Genomic DNA, 19,980 nt, shown 5'->3' on the forward strand with positions numbered 1-19,980 from the left:
CACAGGTGGACAAAAGAGGGGCGCGTGGGGGGGGGGGGGGGGGGAGACTAGGGGCGCGTGGGGGGGGAGACTAGGGGCGCGGGGGGGGACTAGGGGCGCGTGGGGGGGGGGGGGGGGAGAGAGACTAGGGGCGCGGGGGGGGGACTAGGGGCGCGTGGGGGGGGGGGGGAGAGAGACTAGGGGCGCGTGGGGGGGGGGGGGGGGAGAGAGAGACTAGGGGCGCGGGGGGGACTAGGGGCGCGTGGGGGGGGAGGAGACTAGGGGCGCGGGGGGGGGGGGAAGAAGAGAGAGACTAGGGGCGCGTGGGGGGGGGGGGGGGGAGAGAGACTAGGGGCGCGGGGGGGGACTAGGGGCGCGTGGGGGGGGAGGAGACTAGGGGCGCGGGGGGGGGGGGGGGGGGGGGGGGGAAGAAGAGAGAGACTAGGGGCGTGTGAGTTCCCCTGTCTGCTCCAGCAGCTCAACTCCACACCCCCTGCCCTCTTCCTCCGTCAGCTGAAGCCAGGATTCCACCCACTCTCACGGCCTCTCTTGTTTGAATCTGTTTATTTTGGCGGTTGCAGCATCTTTCTGTTTAGTTTGTTTTGAGACAGGTTTTTATTTTCTGTACAAAAAGGAGTTTCACCCCAACTCTGCTGTAAGTACTGTGTAAGCACATTGTCATACTGAGTGTACAAACATTTAAAAAGGTAAAATAAACTTTTTTTTTTTTAAATGTGCATTCCATTTTTGCCTTGCACAGTAAACATTTCTAGGGCATTTACTTGGGTGTTAGTTTGACAGTCACCCACCCAGAATCAAATAAACTACCTCCAATACATGATTAGATACTCCGTAGTGCACTGCATACCATCCAATCCCAGTTTACCCTGTTTATGTACTTACCCCTTCAACACAGGATGCATATGGAGGGACAGGCTGTCTTCGTCCCCAATGTTACCTTATTCCCTATTTAGTGCACTACTTTTGACCAGGCCTCATAAGGACTATATGGGGAATAGGGTGCCATTTAGTACATAGACACACAGCCAGCCAGTCAGATGCTTTCATTAGATGCCCTGTTACTAAAGATGTACAGGCCCTGTTACTAAAGATGTACAGGCCCTGTTACTAAAGATGTAGATGCCCTGTTACTAAAGATGTAGAGGCCCTGTTACTAAAGATGTAGAGGCCCTGTTACTAAAGATGTACAGGCCCTGTTACTAAAGATGTACAGGCCCTGTTACTAAAGATGTAGAGGCCCTGTTACTGATTTAAATATGTATACTGAACAAAAATATAAACAAAACCATTTTTAAAGATTTTAATGAGGTACAGTTCATAAGGAAATCAGTCACTTGAAATAAATTCATTAGGCCCTAATCTATGGATTTCACATGACTGGGAAAGATGGAGGGAGGGCCCTGATGAGGCCCTGTGACTGACTAAAGATGGAGGGAGGCCCCTGATGAGGCCCAGTGACTGACTAAAGATGGAGGGAGGCCCCTGATGAGGCCCAGTGACTGACTAAAGATGGAGGGAGGCCCCTGATGAGGCCCTGTGACTGACTAAAGATGGAGGGAGGCCCCTGATGAGGCCCAGTGACTGACTAAAGATGGAGGGAGGCCCCTGATGAGTGGAGCAGCAGAGAGCATCTGCCCTGCATCCCAAATGGCACCCTAAATGGCAAATGGGACCCATAGGGCTCTGGTCATTATATAGGGTATTGGGTGCTATTTGGGATCCTTGCCCTGTTCACTACCCCCCCCACCCCCCCGCATCTCCATCCCCCTCTGAGTGCATGTGCATTCTGCACCCCCATGCCTGTGCGCTCCAGGCCGCAGTTAAGCTGGAGCGTCTGGTGTGCGTGACAGCATGGAACGCTGCCTGCCTCGGGCCCTGCTAGAGAGAGACGCAGGCCTGCTCCCACTTAGAGCGCAGAGTAAAGACAGAGAGAGAAATCATGAACAGATTTCAGCTGAGAACAGACTGAGTAGAAGTCGTGGATGGGACGGGAAGGGTGAAGGCAGGGAGGGGGTTGGGAGGGATGAGGGGAGGGATGGAGTGGTGGAGGGGTGGATGGAGGGATGGAGGGGTGGAGGGAGGGAGCAGGAATCTCAAGGAAAGTGAAGCCTATTATCTTATACTGTATCTGCCCCAAACCCTTTAAATACCCTCCTAATACTGTATCTGCCCCAAACCCTTTAAATACCCTCCTAATACTGTATCTGCCCCAAACCCTTTAAATACCCTCCTAATACTGTATCTGCCCCAAACCCTTTAAATACGTTCCTAATACTGTATCTGCCCCAAACCCTTTAAATACCCTCCTAATACCGTATCTGCCCCAAACCCTTTAAATACGCTCCTAATACTGTATCTGCCCCAAACCCTTTAAATACCCTCCTAATACTGTATCTGCCCCAAACCCTTTAAATACCCTCCTAATACTGTATCTGCCCCAAACCCTTTAAATACGCTCCTAATACTGTATCTGCCCCAAACCCTTTAAATACGCTCCTAATACTGTATCTGCCCCAAACCCTTTAAATACGCTCCTAATACTGTATCTGCCCCAAACCCTTTAAATACGCTCCTAATACTGTATCTGCCCCAAACCCTTTAAATACGCTCCTAATACTGTATCTGCCTCAAACCCTTTAAATACGCTCCTAATACTGTATCTGCCCCAAACCCTTTAAATACGCTCCTAATACTGTATCTGCCCCAAACCCTTTAAATACCCTCCTAATACTGTATCTGCCCCAAACCCTTTAAATACCCTCCTAAATCCAAACCTCCTAACTGTGTGACCCATCAAGCGGTTTTATTTAAGAATATTTAATAGAACAGTTACAAAGAGTTGTATTATGATTCATTCAAGACCAACATTTAATAACTGTAAATTATTATGACATCTCCATATGTGCCCTTTGGTCATTCTGTGGAAAAACAAATTCACTTGTTCCTAGTATAAAATTATATTCCTCAGATTCAGTAATAATGGTGAGAGTTAAATGGAAGTCTCCTCAGATTCAGTACTAATGGTGAGAGTTAAATGGAAGTCTCCTCAGATTCAGTACTAATGGTGAGAGTTAAATGGAAGTCTCCTCAGATTCAGTACTAATGGTGAGAGTTAAATGGAAGTCTCCTCAGATTCAGTACTAATGGTGAGAGTTAAATGGAAGTCTCCTCAGATTCAGTACTAATGGTGAGAGTTAAATGGAAGTCTCCTCAGATTCAGTACTAATGGTGAGAGTTAAATGGAAGTCTCCTCAGATTCAGTACTAATGGTGAGAGTTAAATGGAAGTCTCCTCAGATTCAGTACTAATGGTGAGAGTTAAATGGAAGTCTCCTCAGATTCAGTACTAATGGTGAGAGTTAAATGGAAGTCTCCTCAGATTCAGTACTAATGGTGAGAGTTAAATGGAAGTCTCCTCAGATTCAGTACTAATGGTGAGAGTTAAATGGAAGTCTCCTCAGATTCAGTACTAATGGTGAGAATTAAATGAAAGCCTATTATACTTTCCTCTGACTTGGCATGACCACATACTTGTTTAATTTATGTTACAAGTCACACTCCTGTTAAGTTACTGAAACAAACAAAGAACAAAGACGCCCATTGATTATCTTCAGTATAAACTACCACAGAGCAGGTAGCTGCTTGCTTTTACGTTCAGGTAGGACTGAAACCACTGTACTTGTCAGAACATGTAACACAACAAGCTCAGAGAGCACCGTTTGACTCTCACTCACTCATACCTTCAAAAGCATTTTATTATATGAAACAACATCTTACAAAAAATACACATGACGTTTTAGAATATAGACAAAAATAAGTGATTGATTGTTACATAACAATAACGTTCTGGATAGCAAGCCACACCAGAAACCATGATAGGAGAGAGACGGTGATTAGCAATGCTGATAGTACATTACTGACTTGAGGGCTCCCAATGTCTTTAAGAGAGAGTGGCTAAGAGCTGAGAGAGAGAGAGAGTCATCATGTATGCTATGTTGCTTCAGTCAACTATGTTCGCGGTTGCCCCTTCATGCTTGAAAACCTTTCTAACACTGTATTACAATGAATCTATGATCAAATATTTACAATGGTCTTTAAAATTCATGACTGATTGTTAATATGAACAGAATGCCTTTATTCCATGTTCTAAAGAATGTTCCACAGAGTATCTGGTTCCCATGCCTGTTCAGTTAGTTAGAGTCAGCTGTTGTGCATCCTCCTCACATTGCTGCAAAACAAATCAGGAAAGAGAGTGGATCCTCCTGACATTGCTGCAAATAAATACCCATTCCTAGAACGCTTGGGCAGACTATGCACAAGTATGGTCATTTTTTAAAATATATATATACTGGAAGGATGGTGGATATACTGTACATTTCGAATAGAGGATGAACCAGCCCAACGAACCAGCAACAACCCTTCCACTGCCCTCTTCAGTTCAAATTTCTGAGGCGTTATGGGGAAGTCAAGAGTACATCCCCTGGCATGCCATGCTATCCCACTGGGAGAGAAGGTGGGCTGTTTGCCCAATCCATCCTCTCCTAAGTCCACAAGGGTCGTATTCATTAGTACACACCGCAGCAGTAGGTTTTCACAACGGAAAACGAAAACAACTGGTTCAAGTTCAGGTCGTCCCTCCCTGATTCAGTCCGTTTTCTTCCGTTTTGGTTTGTAATGAACGCAACCCAGTTTTATCAGGCTCATGAGAAAGGCTGAGGAAGGCTCTGGGGCTGCGTGGCTCACTATGTAGTGCACTACCTTTGACCAGGGCCCATTACCTTACCAGTAGTGCACTATATAGGGAATAGGGTGCCATTTGGGACGCAGACCTGGCTTCCCCCCTCAGACCACAGACACCCCCTGGCCAGGGCAGGTGAGGGCGGCGGCCACGTCGGGCCTCTCGATGCGGGCCAGCGCTGAGCACAGCAGTCCCAGGGTGGAGCCCTCCTGCTGGGCCCAGTTGGAGAGGAGGGTGTGTACAGGGGCCTCGCCGCGCCCAAACAGGTCCATCAGCTCGGGCTCGTAACCCAGCGCTGTCCCCAGGATCCTCCAGGAGCCTCCGCGGCCCTCGCCCCCCTCCTGGAGAAGACGCTCCACCTCCTCCTGTCTGTGGGGGGGCAGGTTGATGTACAGCCGGCTGTCCTGCTTACTGTCCCTCTTACTACCTGGGGGGGGGGGGGGGGTTAGAATACACAACAACAGACACAGATAGTCACAACTCCATTCAACAGTTATAATAGATGAGAAAAGCCAGTTAGAAAAGACCTCTGACTGTAAGTTGTTCTGGATAAGAGTATCTGCTAAATGCCAAATGTGCTGTAAATTGAGAGAGATTAGAACATATATTCAACTTGGGCCTCTGTTCTCACTCAAGTAAAAGTGCAGTGAAACCGATTCCGTTGTAGTCTTGAGATGGCTGTTTGTTGTTACCTTTGCTTGGTTGGCTATCCTGCAGGCTGTGTGAGTCCAGGAACACTCCGCTGTCACTGTGGAGTTTCTCTCCTTCAGGAGTCGTCCCCAGCTCTGCAGCACGGGCTTTACTCAACGCCTGCTTCTGCTTATATGACGTCCAGCTGACGAGAGATGGGAGGAAACACTTTTACACTCTTTACTAAACATAACAACAGGATCATTTTATCACAACCTAGAACAGAAATACATGACGGAAATCGAAAGGCTTGCAAACTCCCTCTAGCCAATGCTTACACCAATGCAATGCTTCAAAATCCATTTGGGAGAAATGAGGAGAATCAGGATGCAGCCAATGAGAATGCAGCGTGTCTCCTGTGAACTCACCACTTGTAGGCGACGTAGAGCAGCAGGCCCAGCACCACGGCAGCCAGAACAGAAACGTAGACCAGGATGTTGTTCCTGCTCCCATCATCCTGAGGGGTGAACCCAGGGGCAGGGCTGGCCTCGTCCCCCTCCTCATCATTATCCACCAACCCTAACCCAGGCAGGCGAGGAGCAGCCAGAGGGCCGTCAGACTCAGGGGGACGAGACAGGATGTGGAGCTTCTTATCTGTAGGTGGAGAGAGATGGGAGACTGTTGATTAGAGAACCACTGAACCATGAAGGAAACACTAAAGATAGGAGGCCACTTGACATATCTGTCCTTATCCCTGTCTCAACATCTAATCAATGACATATCTGTCCTTATCCCTGTCTCAACATCTAATCAATGACCTATCTGCCCTGTCCTCATCCCTGTCGCAACATCTAATCAATGACATATCTGCCCTGTCCTTATCCCTGTCTCAACATCTAATCAATGACATATCTGTCCTGTCCTCATCCCTGTCTCAACATCTAATCAATGACATATCTGCCCTGTCCTTATCCCTGTCTCAACATCTAATCAATGACATATCTGTCCTGTCCTCATCCCTGTCTCAACATCTAATCAATGACATATCTGCCCTGTCCTTATCCGTCTCAACATCTAATCAATGACATATCTGTCCTGTCCTTATCCGTCTCAACATCTAATCAATGACATATTTGTCCTGTCCTTATCCCTGTCTCAACATCTAATCAATGACATATCTGCCCTGTCCTTATCCCTGTCTCAACATCTAATCAATGACATATCTGTCCTGTCCTTATCCGTCTCAACATCTAATCAATGACATATCTGTCCTGTCCTTATCCGTCTCAACATCTAATCAATGACATATCTGCCCTGTCCTTATCCGTCTCAACATCTAATCAATGACATATTTGTCCTGTCCTTATCCCTGTCTCAACATCTAATCAATGACATATCTGCCCTGTCCTTATCCCTGTCTCAACATCTAATCAATGACATATCTGCCCTGTCCTTATCCCTGTCTCAACATCTATTCAATGACATATCTGCCCTGTCCTTATCCCTGTCTCAACATCTAATCAATGACATATCTGTCCTTATCCCTGTCTCAACATCTAATCAATGACATATTTGTCCTGTTCTTATCCCTGTCTCAACATCTAATCAATGACATATCTGCCCTTATCCCTGTCTCAACATCTAATCAATGACATATCTGCCCTGTCCTTATCCCTGTCTCAACATCTAATCAATGACATATCTGCCCTGTCCCTGTCTCAACATCTAATCAATGACATATCTGCCCTGTCCTTATCCCTGTCTCAACATCTAATCAATGACATATCTGCCCTGTCCTTATCCATGTCTCAACATCTAGTCAATTACATATCTGCCCTGTCCTTATCCATGTCTCAACATCTAATCAATGACATATCTGCCCTGTCCTTATCCCTGTCTCAACATCTAATCAATGACATATCTGCCCTGTCCTTATCCATGTCTCAACATCTAGTCAATTACATATCTGCCCTGTCCTTATCCATGTCTCAACATCTAGTCAATTACATATCTGCCCTGTCCTTATCCATGTCTCAACATCTAATCAATGACATATCTGCCCTGTCCTTATCCCTGTCTCAACATCTAATCAATGACATATCTGCCCTGTCCTTATCCATGTCTCAACATCTAGTCAATTACATATCTGCCCTGTCCTTATCCATGTCTCAACATCTAATCAATGACATATCTGCCCTGTCCTTATCCCTGTCTCAACATCTAATCAATGACATATCTGCCCTGTCCTTATCCATGTCTCAACATCTAATCAATGACATATCTGCCCTGTCCTTATCCCTGTCTCAACATCTAATCAATGACATATCTGCCCTGTCCCTGTCTCAACATCTAATCAATGACATATCTGCCCTGTCCTTATCCCTGTCTCAACATCTAATCAATGACATATCTGCCCTGTCCTTATCCATGTCTCAACATCTAGTCAATTACATATCTGCCCTGTCCTTATCCATGTCTCAACATCTAATCAATGACATATCTGCCCTGTCCTTATCCATGTCTCAACATCTAATCAATGACATAACTGCCCTGTCCTTATACCTGTCTCAACATATAATCAAGCCTCGACACATCTACCATTGGCACAATGTTTTTTGTTGTTGATAATAAGTCAATGACAGTGTATAACATGTGATGGTTGTCATACCTACAGTTGATACAGACACACAAACATACAGACAGACACAGAGACACAGACAGACACAGAGACACATACAGACACAGAGACACAGAGACACAGACACAGACAGACACAGAGACACAGACAGACACAGAGACACAGACAGACACAGAGACACAGACACACAAACACAGACACACAAACACAGAGACACAGACAGACACAGAGACACAGACAGACACAGAGACACAGACAGACACAGACACAGACAGACACAGATACACAGACAGACAGACACAGAGACACAGACAGACACAGACAGACAGACACAGAGACACAGACAGACACAGAGACACAGACAGACACAGACAGACAGACAGACACAGACAGAGAGACACAGAGACACAGACAGACACTGTGAACATATTTGGTAACACTACTAACTAACTAACTAACTAACTATCTGAACCTTGTTGCCTGAAATAACCCAGCAGCAGTAGTCTGTGAGGGCCTGCCAGCTACCAGCCCCCTCTGACCCTGCCAGCTACCAGCCCCCTCTGACCCTGCCAGCTACCAGCCCCCTCTGACCCTGCCAGCTACCAGCCCCCTCTGACCCTGCCAGCTACCAGCCCCCTCTGACCCTGCCAGCTACCAGCCCCCTCTGACCCAGTCAGCTACCAGCCCCCTCTGACCCTGCCAGCTACCAGCCCCCTCTGACCCTGCCAGCTACCAGCCCCCTCTGACCTAGTCAGCTACCAGCCCCCTCTGACCCAGTCAGCTCCCCCCCCAAACCCCTCCTTACCCCTTCTACAGCCAGCCTATTTTAGGATCAAACACTGCTGGGGACTCCCCTGACCTCCACAGGGTCAGATGGGGTGACCTGTGTGTGTTCAGATGGCCAGACTCCTGGGGAGATCCAGGCCACTAGGCAAAGGCTTGGTCATTTGGAGCCCAGTGAGCGGTTACCATGTTGGGGTCACCGGCGTGCCAAGGCCCTGGGGTCTGGTCTGGGGTAGTTAGGTTGTTAGGCCCAATTTAAGAGCTGTCGGCTCCGAGCCATTTGACTGCAGCACTTAAGAGTGTTTTTTTCTCTGTTGGCCTGTGCTCATGTTTCCTCAAGAGTGTTGCTAAGTGTTCAGATTAGGTAGGGGTACAGGTGTTGGCCACATGTCCTCTCTCTCTCTCTCTCTCTCATTCAAAGGTGCTTTATTGGAATGGGAAACAGACACTATATATACAAAAGTATGTGGACACCCCTTCAAATTAGTCGATTCGGCTATTTCAGCCACACCCTTTGCTGACACGTGTATAAAACCGAGCACACAGCCATGCAATCTCCATAGACAAAAATTGGCAGTAGAACGGCCTTACTGAAGAGCTCAGTGACTTTCAACGTGGCACCGTCATAGGATGCCACCTTTCCAACAAGTCAGTTCGTCAAATTTCTGCCCTGGTCAACTATAAGTCCATACATACACACACACACCACACACAGAGACTCACCCATGCAGAGAGTGTCAGAGTTGAGCTGGCAGGCTCTGATCTCCACCTCGGTGTCAGAGCACTGAGAGCACGCCTGGCATGGCTTGGTGTTACTCTTCTCCTCTGAGAACGTTCCCTGGCGGCATGGTTGGCACTGGGTGTTCCCCTGGGCACCGCACGGCCTCACCGCCCCCTCGCCTCGCCCGCACATAGTGCAGGCGGCACACAGCCCCGCCACGCTCGTCCCATCCCGCCATAGGTAGAAGTGCTCGTCACAGTCACAGTGGGTATCCAGGGTGGCGCTGCAGGAGGCCAGCTCTGGGATGCCAGCCGGGCAGCGGGCACAGGGGAGGCACGGGGAGAGACCGTCTGATGGGGAGAACGTTCCTGGAACATACAGGTATAGTTGATTTGAATGTATCTCACGGTATTATCAATATGTATGTACCGTGGTTGTAAGTCTACTGGAGGAATGGCACAGGCAACAGCATCTGAACCCTATTGCCTCCATGACTCACCCTCAGGGCAAGGCTGGCACTTGGTGTCCTCCATCCCACACTCTACCTCCACCCCATGGCCTGGGGGGCAGTGGCTACAGCACTCCCCTGACTGGCTGAACTGCCCACTGACACAGGCATCTCCCAGGGCAACCTGGAAGGAGAAACAAAACAGTTAGCTTAGCATCAATTATCAGATAAGAAAGACAGACAGACAGATAGACAGATAGACAGATAGATAGATAGATAGATAGATAGATAGATAGATAGATAGATAGATAGATAGATAGATAGATAGATAGCACCAGGGCCACAAAGAGCAATGCTAAGATGAAGGTAAGATAAGGTAAGGTAAAGTAAGTGGTGTTCTCTAGGTGCTGCAGATGCCAGTGATGAGGGAACTATTTTATAGATCAAACTGATAAGTGGTAAGTGGTTGTGACAAGCCAACACATAGACATGCTCAAGACTAGGATGGAAGCTATGGGGACAAGCCAACACATAGACATGCTCAAGACTAGGATGGAAGCTATGGGGACAAGCCAACACATAGACATGCTCAAGACTAGGATGGAAGCTATGGGGACAAGCCAACACATAGACATGCTCAAGACTAGGATGGAAGCTATGGGGACAAGCCAACACATAGACATGCTCAAGACTAGGATGGAAGCTATGGGGACAGGTTATGTTTGGAGGAGTAAGGGCACAAGCATATCTCTCTGCTGGTCTCAGTCAAGGCCAGTCCAGTTCCACCAACCAAAGCCTAAAAAAGAAGTCCTCAAAGTTCGTTCCAGATGTGTGGAAATCAGAAAATCACTTACACACACACACCCCTCTACCTGCCTCGCCATCGGACGGAAAGAATGGGGAGAAGGTGGGCGTATTGAAAATAGTCATTTTTATATTTTGATCTGGCTCTGTTTTCATTTCTTCAGAGTGCTGAGCGCTTATCTGCACCGGCCGGGTAATGGAGGGGCCAGCCTATGTCCCATATAACACCCTATTCCCTTTATAGTGCACTACTTTTGAACAGGGCCCATAGGGCTCGTCGGGCTCTCCTCAAAGTTGTGCACTCTATAGGGAATAGGGTGCAATTTGGGAGGCAGACCCAGTGTGTGTTAGACATGAGGGATCCATCAGACATTCCTAAGGGCTTATAGAGCCTAGTCAGCCTTGCAGGAGGGACTGGCTTTAAATCAGATGGCTTTAATCAGATGGCTTTAATCAGATGGCTTTAGACCCATGGAAAGAATAAAACCCAAAGGAGAAGGAATACACTGAGAGACATGAGAGGACGAAGGAAGGAGTAGAAGTGCTTCCTTCCTCCCACACTGACACATTCCACATGGGTGTGAATGACATTATAGTCACAATGTTTGTGTGTGTCTAAGTCTCTTGTCCTCAGACACAGCGAGGGGTGGGAGGAAGGGAGGGAGGGGGAGGGGGAGGGGAGACGGTTGTAGCCCCAGGCGGAGGTGTCAGTTAGCCCCTGCAGCCCAGCATGTGTGTGTCTGTTATGGTGAGAGGGGGCCTTTGATGTCCTGCAGGTGTGTGTGTGTGTGTGTGTGTGTGTGTGTGTGTGTGTGTGTGTGTGTGTGTGTGTGTGTGTGTGTGTGTGTGTGTGTGTGTCCCTCCCTCCCCTCACTCTGTCTGAGAACAAGAGATTTACACACACACTCCTCCCCTCCCCCCATCAAGGCCCTCATCTACAGCACACATCTGAAATGCCCATGTTGAGTGCAGATTGGTCCACTAGCCACTATCCCTGGAGCCTGATGGCAGTCAGGCAGGAACTAACAGATGTCTAACAACTGACCTCCTGCTAACAGCTAAACAACCCTCTGATGTCTCTCTGACTGTATCCCAAATTACACCCTATTCCCTATATAGTACACTACTTTTAACAAGGGCCAATAGGGCTCAGGTCAAAACTAGTGCACTACGTAGGGAATAGGGTGTCATTTGGGACACACCTCTGTCTCTGATGTCTGCTCCAAGGAGCAGCGTGTGTCAACATGTGGAGCCTCCAACAAGCCCAACACACACAGGAACCAACGCACACACACACACACACAAACGCAAACACGGACGCACACATGCACGCACGGAAACACACACACACACACACACACACACCATGCCATCATTCCAGTCACAAAGCTGCACTAAAACAATTCCACCACTAGAAAGTAAACAGCTTTTAAGGGGAAAGAGGGCACGTTTCATTCCAAGAACAACAGCACAGAGGCTTTATTGCACCACTATCTGAGGAGCCAGACAACATGCGAACCTCAGCCAGCGCAGATCTGCAGTATCAGGATGATGGGGGCTCAGTTTCAACAGGTATTCATCTCAGAGATCACATGAGCTTCTACAGTGATCTGTGGTTGTCTTATCACTGGGATATGTGGTTGTTTTACCTACCTTAGTTGAATGCACTGACTGTACATCACTCTGGATATGAGTGTCTGCTAAATGATCACTGACTGTAAATCACTCTGGATAAGAGTGTCTGCTAAATGACCAAAATGTAAATGTAAGAATGGACCATCACATGGAGTGAGAAGAGCTTGGCTAATGGCTTCTAGTCTATTTCAATGGCCGTGTATTTAGGCTGTGTCCCAAATGGCACCCTATTCCCTACATAGTGCACTTATTTTGATCAGAGTCCTTCCTATAGGGTGCCATTTGAGATGCACAAGCCTTGTCGCAAACCAGGCTCCCTAAAACGGGAAGCCTGTGGAAGTTCCATGGCAGAAATCAGCTAAAGAGGGGTCAGAACTCGGTGTAAATCAGTGACGCCTCACTACATGTCAAACCAATCAAATGCCTTGCTTGGGGCGGAGCTCCAAAAGTGCTCACCAGATTAGTGCTGTAGGAGCAACCGTGTGCGAGGACAAAAAAATGGCAACAAAACAAGCACTGGTGACAAAACATTTTAGAACGTTTGCAGCACGCTGGTTTTCACAGCATTTCTCTGTTGTTTCGAGATGAGCTAAAGCTCTGGCCTGCTGGCTCCCCTTCCTCTGCGGAAGCACAGCTCCCGCTCAGCCCAGTCAAAACTGTTCGCTGCTCTGGCACCCCAATGGTGGAACAAGCTCCCTCACGATGCCAGGACAGCGGAGTCACTCACCACCTTCCGGAGACATCTGAAACCCCACCTCTTTAAGGAATACCTGGGATAGGATAAAGTATTCCTTCTAACCCCCCCCCCCCCCCCCCAAATTGTAAAGTGGTTATCCCACTGGCTATAGGGTGAACGCACCAATTTGTGAGTCGCTCTGGCTAAGAGCGTCTGCTAAATGACGTTAATGTGCCCTTGAGCAAGGCACTTAACCCTAATTGCTCCTGTAAGTCGCTCTGGTTAAGAGCGTCTGCTAAATGACTAAAATGTAAAATGTAAAAGCTGCAGCAAGAGGAGAGAATGCTGGCCATATCGATATTTTTAAGTTTGAAGTTTCTGAAGTGATATTTGGCTATAAAGGCTAGCACGATGAGACAAGAAGTAGCTAGCCACAATGAGGTTCATTTTGAGAAAAGTCAGCTAACCTTGTAAGCTACCCAGGTATAACTAACTACTAGCTAGTTACATTTCTCTCACAATTATAAAGCCAACAAAAATTGTATAAAAACAGCATATTATTGACCTAAAAGGTTAGCTGTGTTTGCCAAGTTGCTAGCTTATCCAGGGTCAGTGATACATAGAGCAACCGTGTACTGTCTATCTATGGGAACAACTGCAACCTTTTTGCTAGCAACATTGCTAAAATGAATGAAATAAAATGTCAGCACTTAAATGGCATGTACAAAATCTGGTATATGGGTTGCCTCATATACATTGTCTACTGGTATCATTTAAAATTGAGAACATACAGTGCCTTCTGAAAGTATTCACACCCCTTGACTTTTTCCAAGTTTTGTTGTGTTACAGCCTGAATTTAAAATGGATTAAATACAGATTTTGTGTCACTGGCCTTCACACTATACTCCATAATGTCAAAGTGGAATTACGTTTTTACAATTTTTTTACAAATTAATTAAAAATGAAAAGCTGAAATGTTGAGTCAATAAGTATTCAACCCCTTTGTTATGGCAAGCTTAAATAAGTTCAGGAGTAAACATTTGCTTAACAAGTCACATAATAAGTTGCATGGACTCTGTGCGCAATAATAGTGTTTAACGTGATTTTTAAATGACTACCTCATCTCTGTACCCCACACATACAATTATCCATCCACTGAATGATACATATTTTGTGGCAGCGATGCTGTCTGGTAGCGTCTCCAACTGCTGCTTCATCATGTTATAGACCAGAGACGGAGGCTGGCAACAGCACACACACACACACACACACACACACACACGCACACGCACACGCACGCACACACACGCACACACTAAGGAGAGAAAGTCCAGACAGGGTCCACTCCAGCTCTACTTTGCTCTGCAGAGACGGACCCATTGGCATTTCCTCTACTGCTGACCAAATATAGAATTAAATATTCCCCTCCGTGCACCAGTTTAAGGGGTGGAGTGTGTGCGTGTGTGTGAGAAAGTGTGTGTGGGCGAACATCCACACTGCCCGGGGCTTAATGACCACAGTAATCAGGACTGGGACTGACAGAGCTCCGATTTATGGACCTCAGTAGGAATGTGTGACCTGTGTAAAATATCTCAGTACTAGCCTACGGAACGGGAACAGGCAGTTGAGAAAGTCAACATCTAAAGTGAGCTGATTTGCATATGACATCAGAGTGGAATCTTGTTCCAAAAAAAGTGCTGACTTGTTAGAATTTTGATTATGCACTAAATTAGAATCATTGTGTACTGTTCTGTTATGCTAGCCTATATAAACTCTTTTCAGACGGTTATGTGGTAGCTCAGGACTTGTTTATATACAGACACATGCAGCCTACACTGTCGACACCTCCTTGGCTCAAGGACCATGAGGAAAGAGAACACAGACCTGATCGGTCTCCTCCAGGGCCACTGGAGAGAGTTGAGGGGCTGCAGTTGTTCTCTCCACTTCGGTAGTAGAGGAGTTGATTCCCTGGTGAGAGGAGACCACCATGGAGACCTATCTGCTTTCAAAAGGGGCTATGAACTCCACGGCTGTCACAGTCACTCCGTCAACACACACACATAAGCAATGCACACACACGCACACACAAGCGCACGTACACTCATAAGCATGCAGTCACACACACACACACACACACACACACACACACACACACACCCTAAAGCCACCCTTGGGCCTTTTTGAAGTGTGATCCCATTTGATATGATGCATGACTCCTTGGCTGCAGCAGCCTAGAGTTTCCACGTGTGAGTGATGAGCACATGAAAGGGTGGGGAGCCCCAGGAGGCAGGGGCTCTCTCTCAGCACTGACACTGACCCCTGACCCTCACACCCTGGGGACAGCAGCATTAACAGCAGCGTGGTGTCACCACCTCCACCCTGACACCGACCCTGACACCCTGGGGACAGCAGCATTAACAGCAGCGTGGTGTCACCACCTCCACCTCCACCCTGACACCGACCCTGACACCCTGGGGACAGATGCATTAACAGCAGCGTGTTGTCACCACCTCCACCTCCACCCTGACACCGACCCTGACACCCTGGGGACAGCAGCATTAACAGCAGCGTGGTGTCACCACCTCCACCCTGACACCGACCCTGACACCCTGGGGACAGATGCATTAACAGCAGCGTGGTGTCACCACCTCCACCTCCACCCTGACACCCTGGGGACAGCAGCATTAACAGCAGCGTGGTGTCACCGCCTCCACCTCCACCCTGACACCGACCCTGACACCCTGGGGACAGCAGCATTAACAGCAGCGTGGTGTCACCACCTCCACCTCCACCCTGACACCGACCCTGACACCCTGGGGACAGATGCATTAACAGCAGCGTGGTGTCACCACCTCCACCTCCACCCTGACACCCTGGGGACAGCAGCATTAACAGCAGCGTGGTGTCACCGCCTCCACCTCCACCCTGACACCGACCCTGACACCCTGGGGACAGCAGCATTAACAGCAGCGTGGTGTCACCACCTCCACCTCCACCCTGACACCGACCCTGACACCCTGGGGACAGATGCATTAACAGCAGCGTGGTGTCACCACCTCCACCTCCACCCTGACACCCTGGGGACAGCAGCATTAACAGAAGCGTGGGGACAGCAGCGTGGTGTCACCACCTCCACCCTGATGCCTCCAGCAGACAGAGGAACAGGAGAGCCCTGTAGTGCACTATATAGGGAAAAGGGTGCCATTTGGGACGCACAACTATTTACATTGACCAACCCCCCCCCCCCCCTTTTGTTTTTACACTGCTGCTACTCGCTGTTTATTATCTATGCATAGTCACTTTGCCCCTACCTACATGTACAAATTACCTCCACTAACCCGTACCCCCGTACATTGACTCGGTACCGGTACCCCCTGTATATAGCCTTGTTATTGTTATTTTATTGTGTTATTATTTATTTTTTACTTTAGTTTATTTAGTAAATATTTTCTTAACTCTATTTCTTTAACTGCATTGTTGGTTAAGGGCTTGTAAGTAAGCATTTCACAGTAAGGTCTACACCTGTTGTATTCGGCGCATGTAACAAATAACATTTGATTCGATTTGATTTGACATAATCGCCTCCATTACTCATTATCCTATCGGCCCTTGTCAAAACGTGGACCTATCAGCCCTGGTCAAAAGTAGTGCACTATATTGGCAATAGGGTGCCATTTGGGACATATCCACTAAGGCAAAGAGATGGGGAGGGAGGGTGGGGGGTGGAACTAGAGCTGCTTTCCTGTCTGCCTGGTCCATTATTTCCATCTGATTACTGTCATCAGCAGTAGCAGGTCATCTTTAAAAAGTCAAAGTTAGGAATCTGGACCTTTTTTTTTTTTTTTTACCATGTTGTTTGTTTTGTTCCAGTCAGGGAATATGCTGAGCTATCCATCTCCTCCTAACAACATGACAAACTGCTGGATACCAATAGCCATGCCACTGCAGACTAACAAGCAGGATTCCAATATATTATTAAAGTTCTCAAAATGCTGACTTACTACTGTCTCTCTCATAAAACATGTCGCTGTGGGAAAGCAAAGCGGTGGTCGGGAGTTCAAGTGAAAACCAATCTCATACCCCCTACAGAAATTTGCTTAGCGTCTAAATGGAAATTCACTTTACTGTTCTGTTACAAACAGGGTGCCCCTTCTCTCTCCACAGACTGAGAGAAAATTATTATAATTGCTTTGCTCCGGATATCCAAACCCCAGCAATAGTTTAACTCATGACGCATTTCTCCCAGAAATTGCCGCAAGGAACGACTCTGGCACTATCTATGAATTGCAATAGAGTTCGGTAATGTAACAGAGAACCTTGGACAAACAAACCATTAACATTAGTGGGCCAGTGTGACTCAATGAGAAGTATAATGACTTCAATAAATTGAGATTAGAAAAAACATTCATATTAAGCAGAGAAACACAATTGGATACGTTTTTTCTTTTCCATTTTTTCTTTTCAAACAAAGGTGCGTTTTGGGGAACCGAAACTTTTAAAAATATATATATTTTGTTTTCCATTTAAACGGAACGTTTGTTGATATTATCCCCTTATTAAACAGATACATATCTTTCCAGGGTCGATGCAGAGCATATAATGATCTGATGGCGTTTTATCTCTAGTGCTTTGATCTTGAAGAAAGGGTTAGGCCCTGGGAACATGACAAGACATGAGCTGCGGCCTCTCCTCTCTACTACAGGCCCTCAGGTCTATTGGAGTTGAAAGGAGATGAGTGTCAAATTGTCCTCTGCTCCAGCTGTGGAAAGGATTATTTTGACACTTTGATCTGTACAGATCAAATCTCTCTTATCACTTTAACTACCTGCATTGACGTTTAAATTACACAGTCTTATCATTGACGTTTATATTACTAAGTCTTATCAATTGGTAAGCAAGATCAACTAAGATTAGAAAAGAAAAGCAGAGTTTATCTCTGAGTAGAAGCAGGAGAGAGGTAGATGATGGCGATACGTCACATACTGCAGCTATACAGAACACTGTCAACGTAGAGTGAGAGAAGGCTAGATTACAATGTAACACAATCAAGATGCAAGGCATGTAATTGCAATGTAGCGCGCGCGTAATTCCAACGTCGTTACAATTTAGCCAAAATCAATCGCTTTACGCACATTACTGAATTCACCTCGTGTTGGATGGCACTGTCAACAGAAAATAACAGGGACGGAATTGATATATTCGTGTTTTACTGTACAGTAGCCTATGAGATCTATTAGTGAGTTACAGCCTATGTATATCAGGAATAGGAGCGACATGACACTTACCTTCACGAGCAGAAAAAGTGTGCAGACAAAAGCCGCAGCCATATTCCGGTTCTTCACCGATAGAGAATCCCGTACAATGAGTTGGCTATACCCTTTCAAAAGTATTCGGGATCCAAGAAGACTTCAATAGCCTACTCCGTGAGATAGATGCCAAAAAAGCGCACCTCGGTTCCTAAAAATTATTCGCAGCTGTCACGCCACCACTTTGAAATGTAACAAGAACACGACAAAATGACAGCATTTTTTGAACAGCATCAAAGTATCCTACACATACCGTAGAAGAAAAATTGCCCCAAAAATCAACAGCTAACGTTAGTCCGAGTGCCGCAGAAGAATTGCCTCAAAACTCAACAGCTAACGTTAGTCCGAGTGCCGCTTCTCATCAGTGAAATCAACTTTCATGAAAGCAAACGTCAGGAAAACAGTAACAATCCTCTACTTTAGGCTACACACAATCTACTTTTACCGTAGACAGTTTCTTTGTTACATTCCCTACAGTTGAGTCACACTTCAATCTTTGTTGGCATGTTCCTCTTGCAGTGTGTGAGTCTGAAGCGCAGCGTTTTGGCCCCAAACGTCAAGCGCTTGGTTCACTATCAACGCCTACAGCTCTCTACCGCAGGAGCCCCGTCCTCGCTTTGTGATTGGCTGATACGCGACGGCAATAAACACATTGAAGTGATATTCAAATGGTAAAGAAACTTGATACCCTGTAATTAACAAAGGGGATAAATTACGGAAATTGCCTTTGGATTCTGTTTAAAAAATGGAAGGTCGGACTTTTATGTAGCCTAGGCTGTATTTTGCGGTCTTAATTTTTAAAACCCTTGTTATTTTTCCAAGAGACTGTCTTTCTTATTAACATAAATAACACAAATAATAGCCTATATTTTTTGTATATAGGTAAACAAGTACGTGCTTATAAAATTATAATATGTTGTATATAAAGTATATAGGATAATTAGGATTCAATGTACACTACAAGTCAAACGTTTGGACACACCTACTCATTCAAGGGTTTTTCTTTATTTATTTTTTTACAATTTTTCATTGTAGAATAATAGTGAAGACATCAAAACTATGAAATAACACATTTGGAATCATGTAGTAAACAGTGTGGAAAAATCACCCTGATTAACTCTTTAGTATTATCCCAGTTGACCTATTTGCTTATGGTCTTGCCTACGCCTAGCGAACAGTTTTTTAAATTATATGAGAAAAAAATATTGAACGGCAAGCCAGACAAAATTAAAAGAGCATATTTATATAATGAATATGAATTCGGAGGATAGAAATGATTAAATATTAAAGCATTAGACCTATCACTAAAAGCTTCAGTCATACAAAAGTTATACTTAAATCCGAACTGGTTCTCAAGCAAATTAGTAAGATTGTCTCACCCAATGTTCAAGAAAGGCCTTTTCCCCTTTATTCAGATTACAACCTCTCACTTTCAGTTATTTGAAAAGGAAGTAATCTCCCAAATGTCACTATTTCTAAAACAAGCCATAGAAAGTTGGTTGCAATTTCAATTTAATCCTCCAGAAACGACAGAACAAATAATGCAACAAATATTGTGGTTAAATTCAAATATACTAATTGACAAAAAAACTTTATTTTTTG

The 19,980-nt window shown here is 46.2% G+C and overlaps 1 protein-coding gene across 1 annotated transcript; it reads right to left on the reverse strand.

Annotated features, from left to right (window-relative positions):
* Nucleotides 1–2,778: 2,778 nt before the first annotated feature.
* Nucleotides 2,779–18,929, reverse strand: LOC311140151 (tumor necrosis factor receptor superfamily member 16-like). Its single transcript, XM_084175091.1, has 6 exons — nt 18,358–18,929; nt 10,009–10,141; nt 9,512–9,877; nt 5,796–6,021; nt 5,430–5,572; nt 2,779–5,164 (listed from the first exon to the last, which is right to left on the reverse strand). Exons 1-6 carry the CDS (start codon nt 18,397–18,399, stop codon nt 4,842–4,844), a joined length of 1,233 nt encoding a protein of 410 aa, XP_084031217.1. The 5' UTR covers nt 18,400–18,929; the 3' UTR covers nt 2,779–4,841.
* Nucleotides 18,930–19,980: the final 1,051 nt, after the last annotated feature.

The sequence above is a fragment of the Coregonus lavaretus genome, assembly GCF_964263955.1.
Source record: "Coregonus lavaretus genome assembly, chromosome: 13".
NCBI lineage: Eukaryota > Metazoa > Chordata > Actinopteri > Salmoniformes > Salmonidae > Coregonus > Coregonus lavaretus.

Bases quoted from the DNA above. Each gene is read 5' to 3' on its own strand.
- LOC311140151 (XM_084175091.1), bottom strand. From the start codon at position 18,399: ATGGCTGCGGCTTTTGTCTGCACACTTTTTCTGCTCGTGAAG. The intron at 10,142-18,357 runs GTAAGTGTCATG...TTCTCCTTCCAG, and splicing joins CACTTTTTCTGCTCGTGAAG to GTTGCCCTGGGAGATGCCTG. The intron at 5,573-5,795 runs GTGAGTTCACAG...ATCTCTCGTCAG, and splicing joins CTCTACGTCGCCTACAAGTG to CTGGACGTCATATAAGCAGA.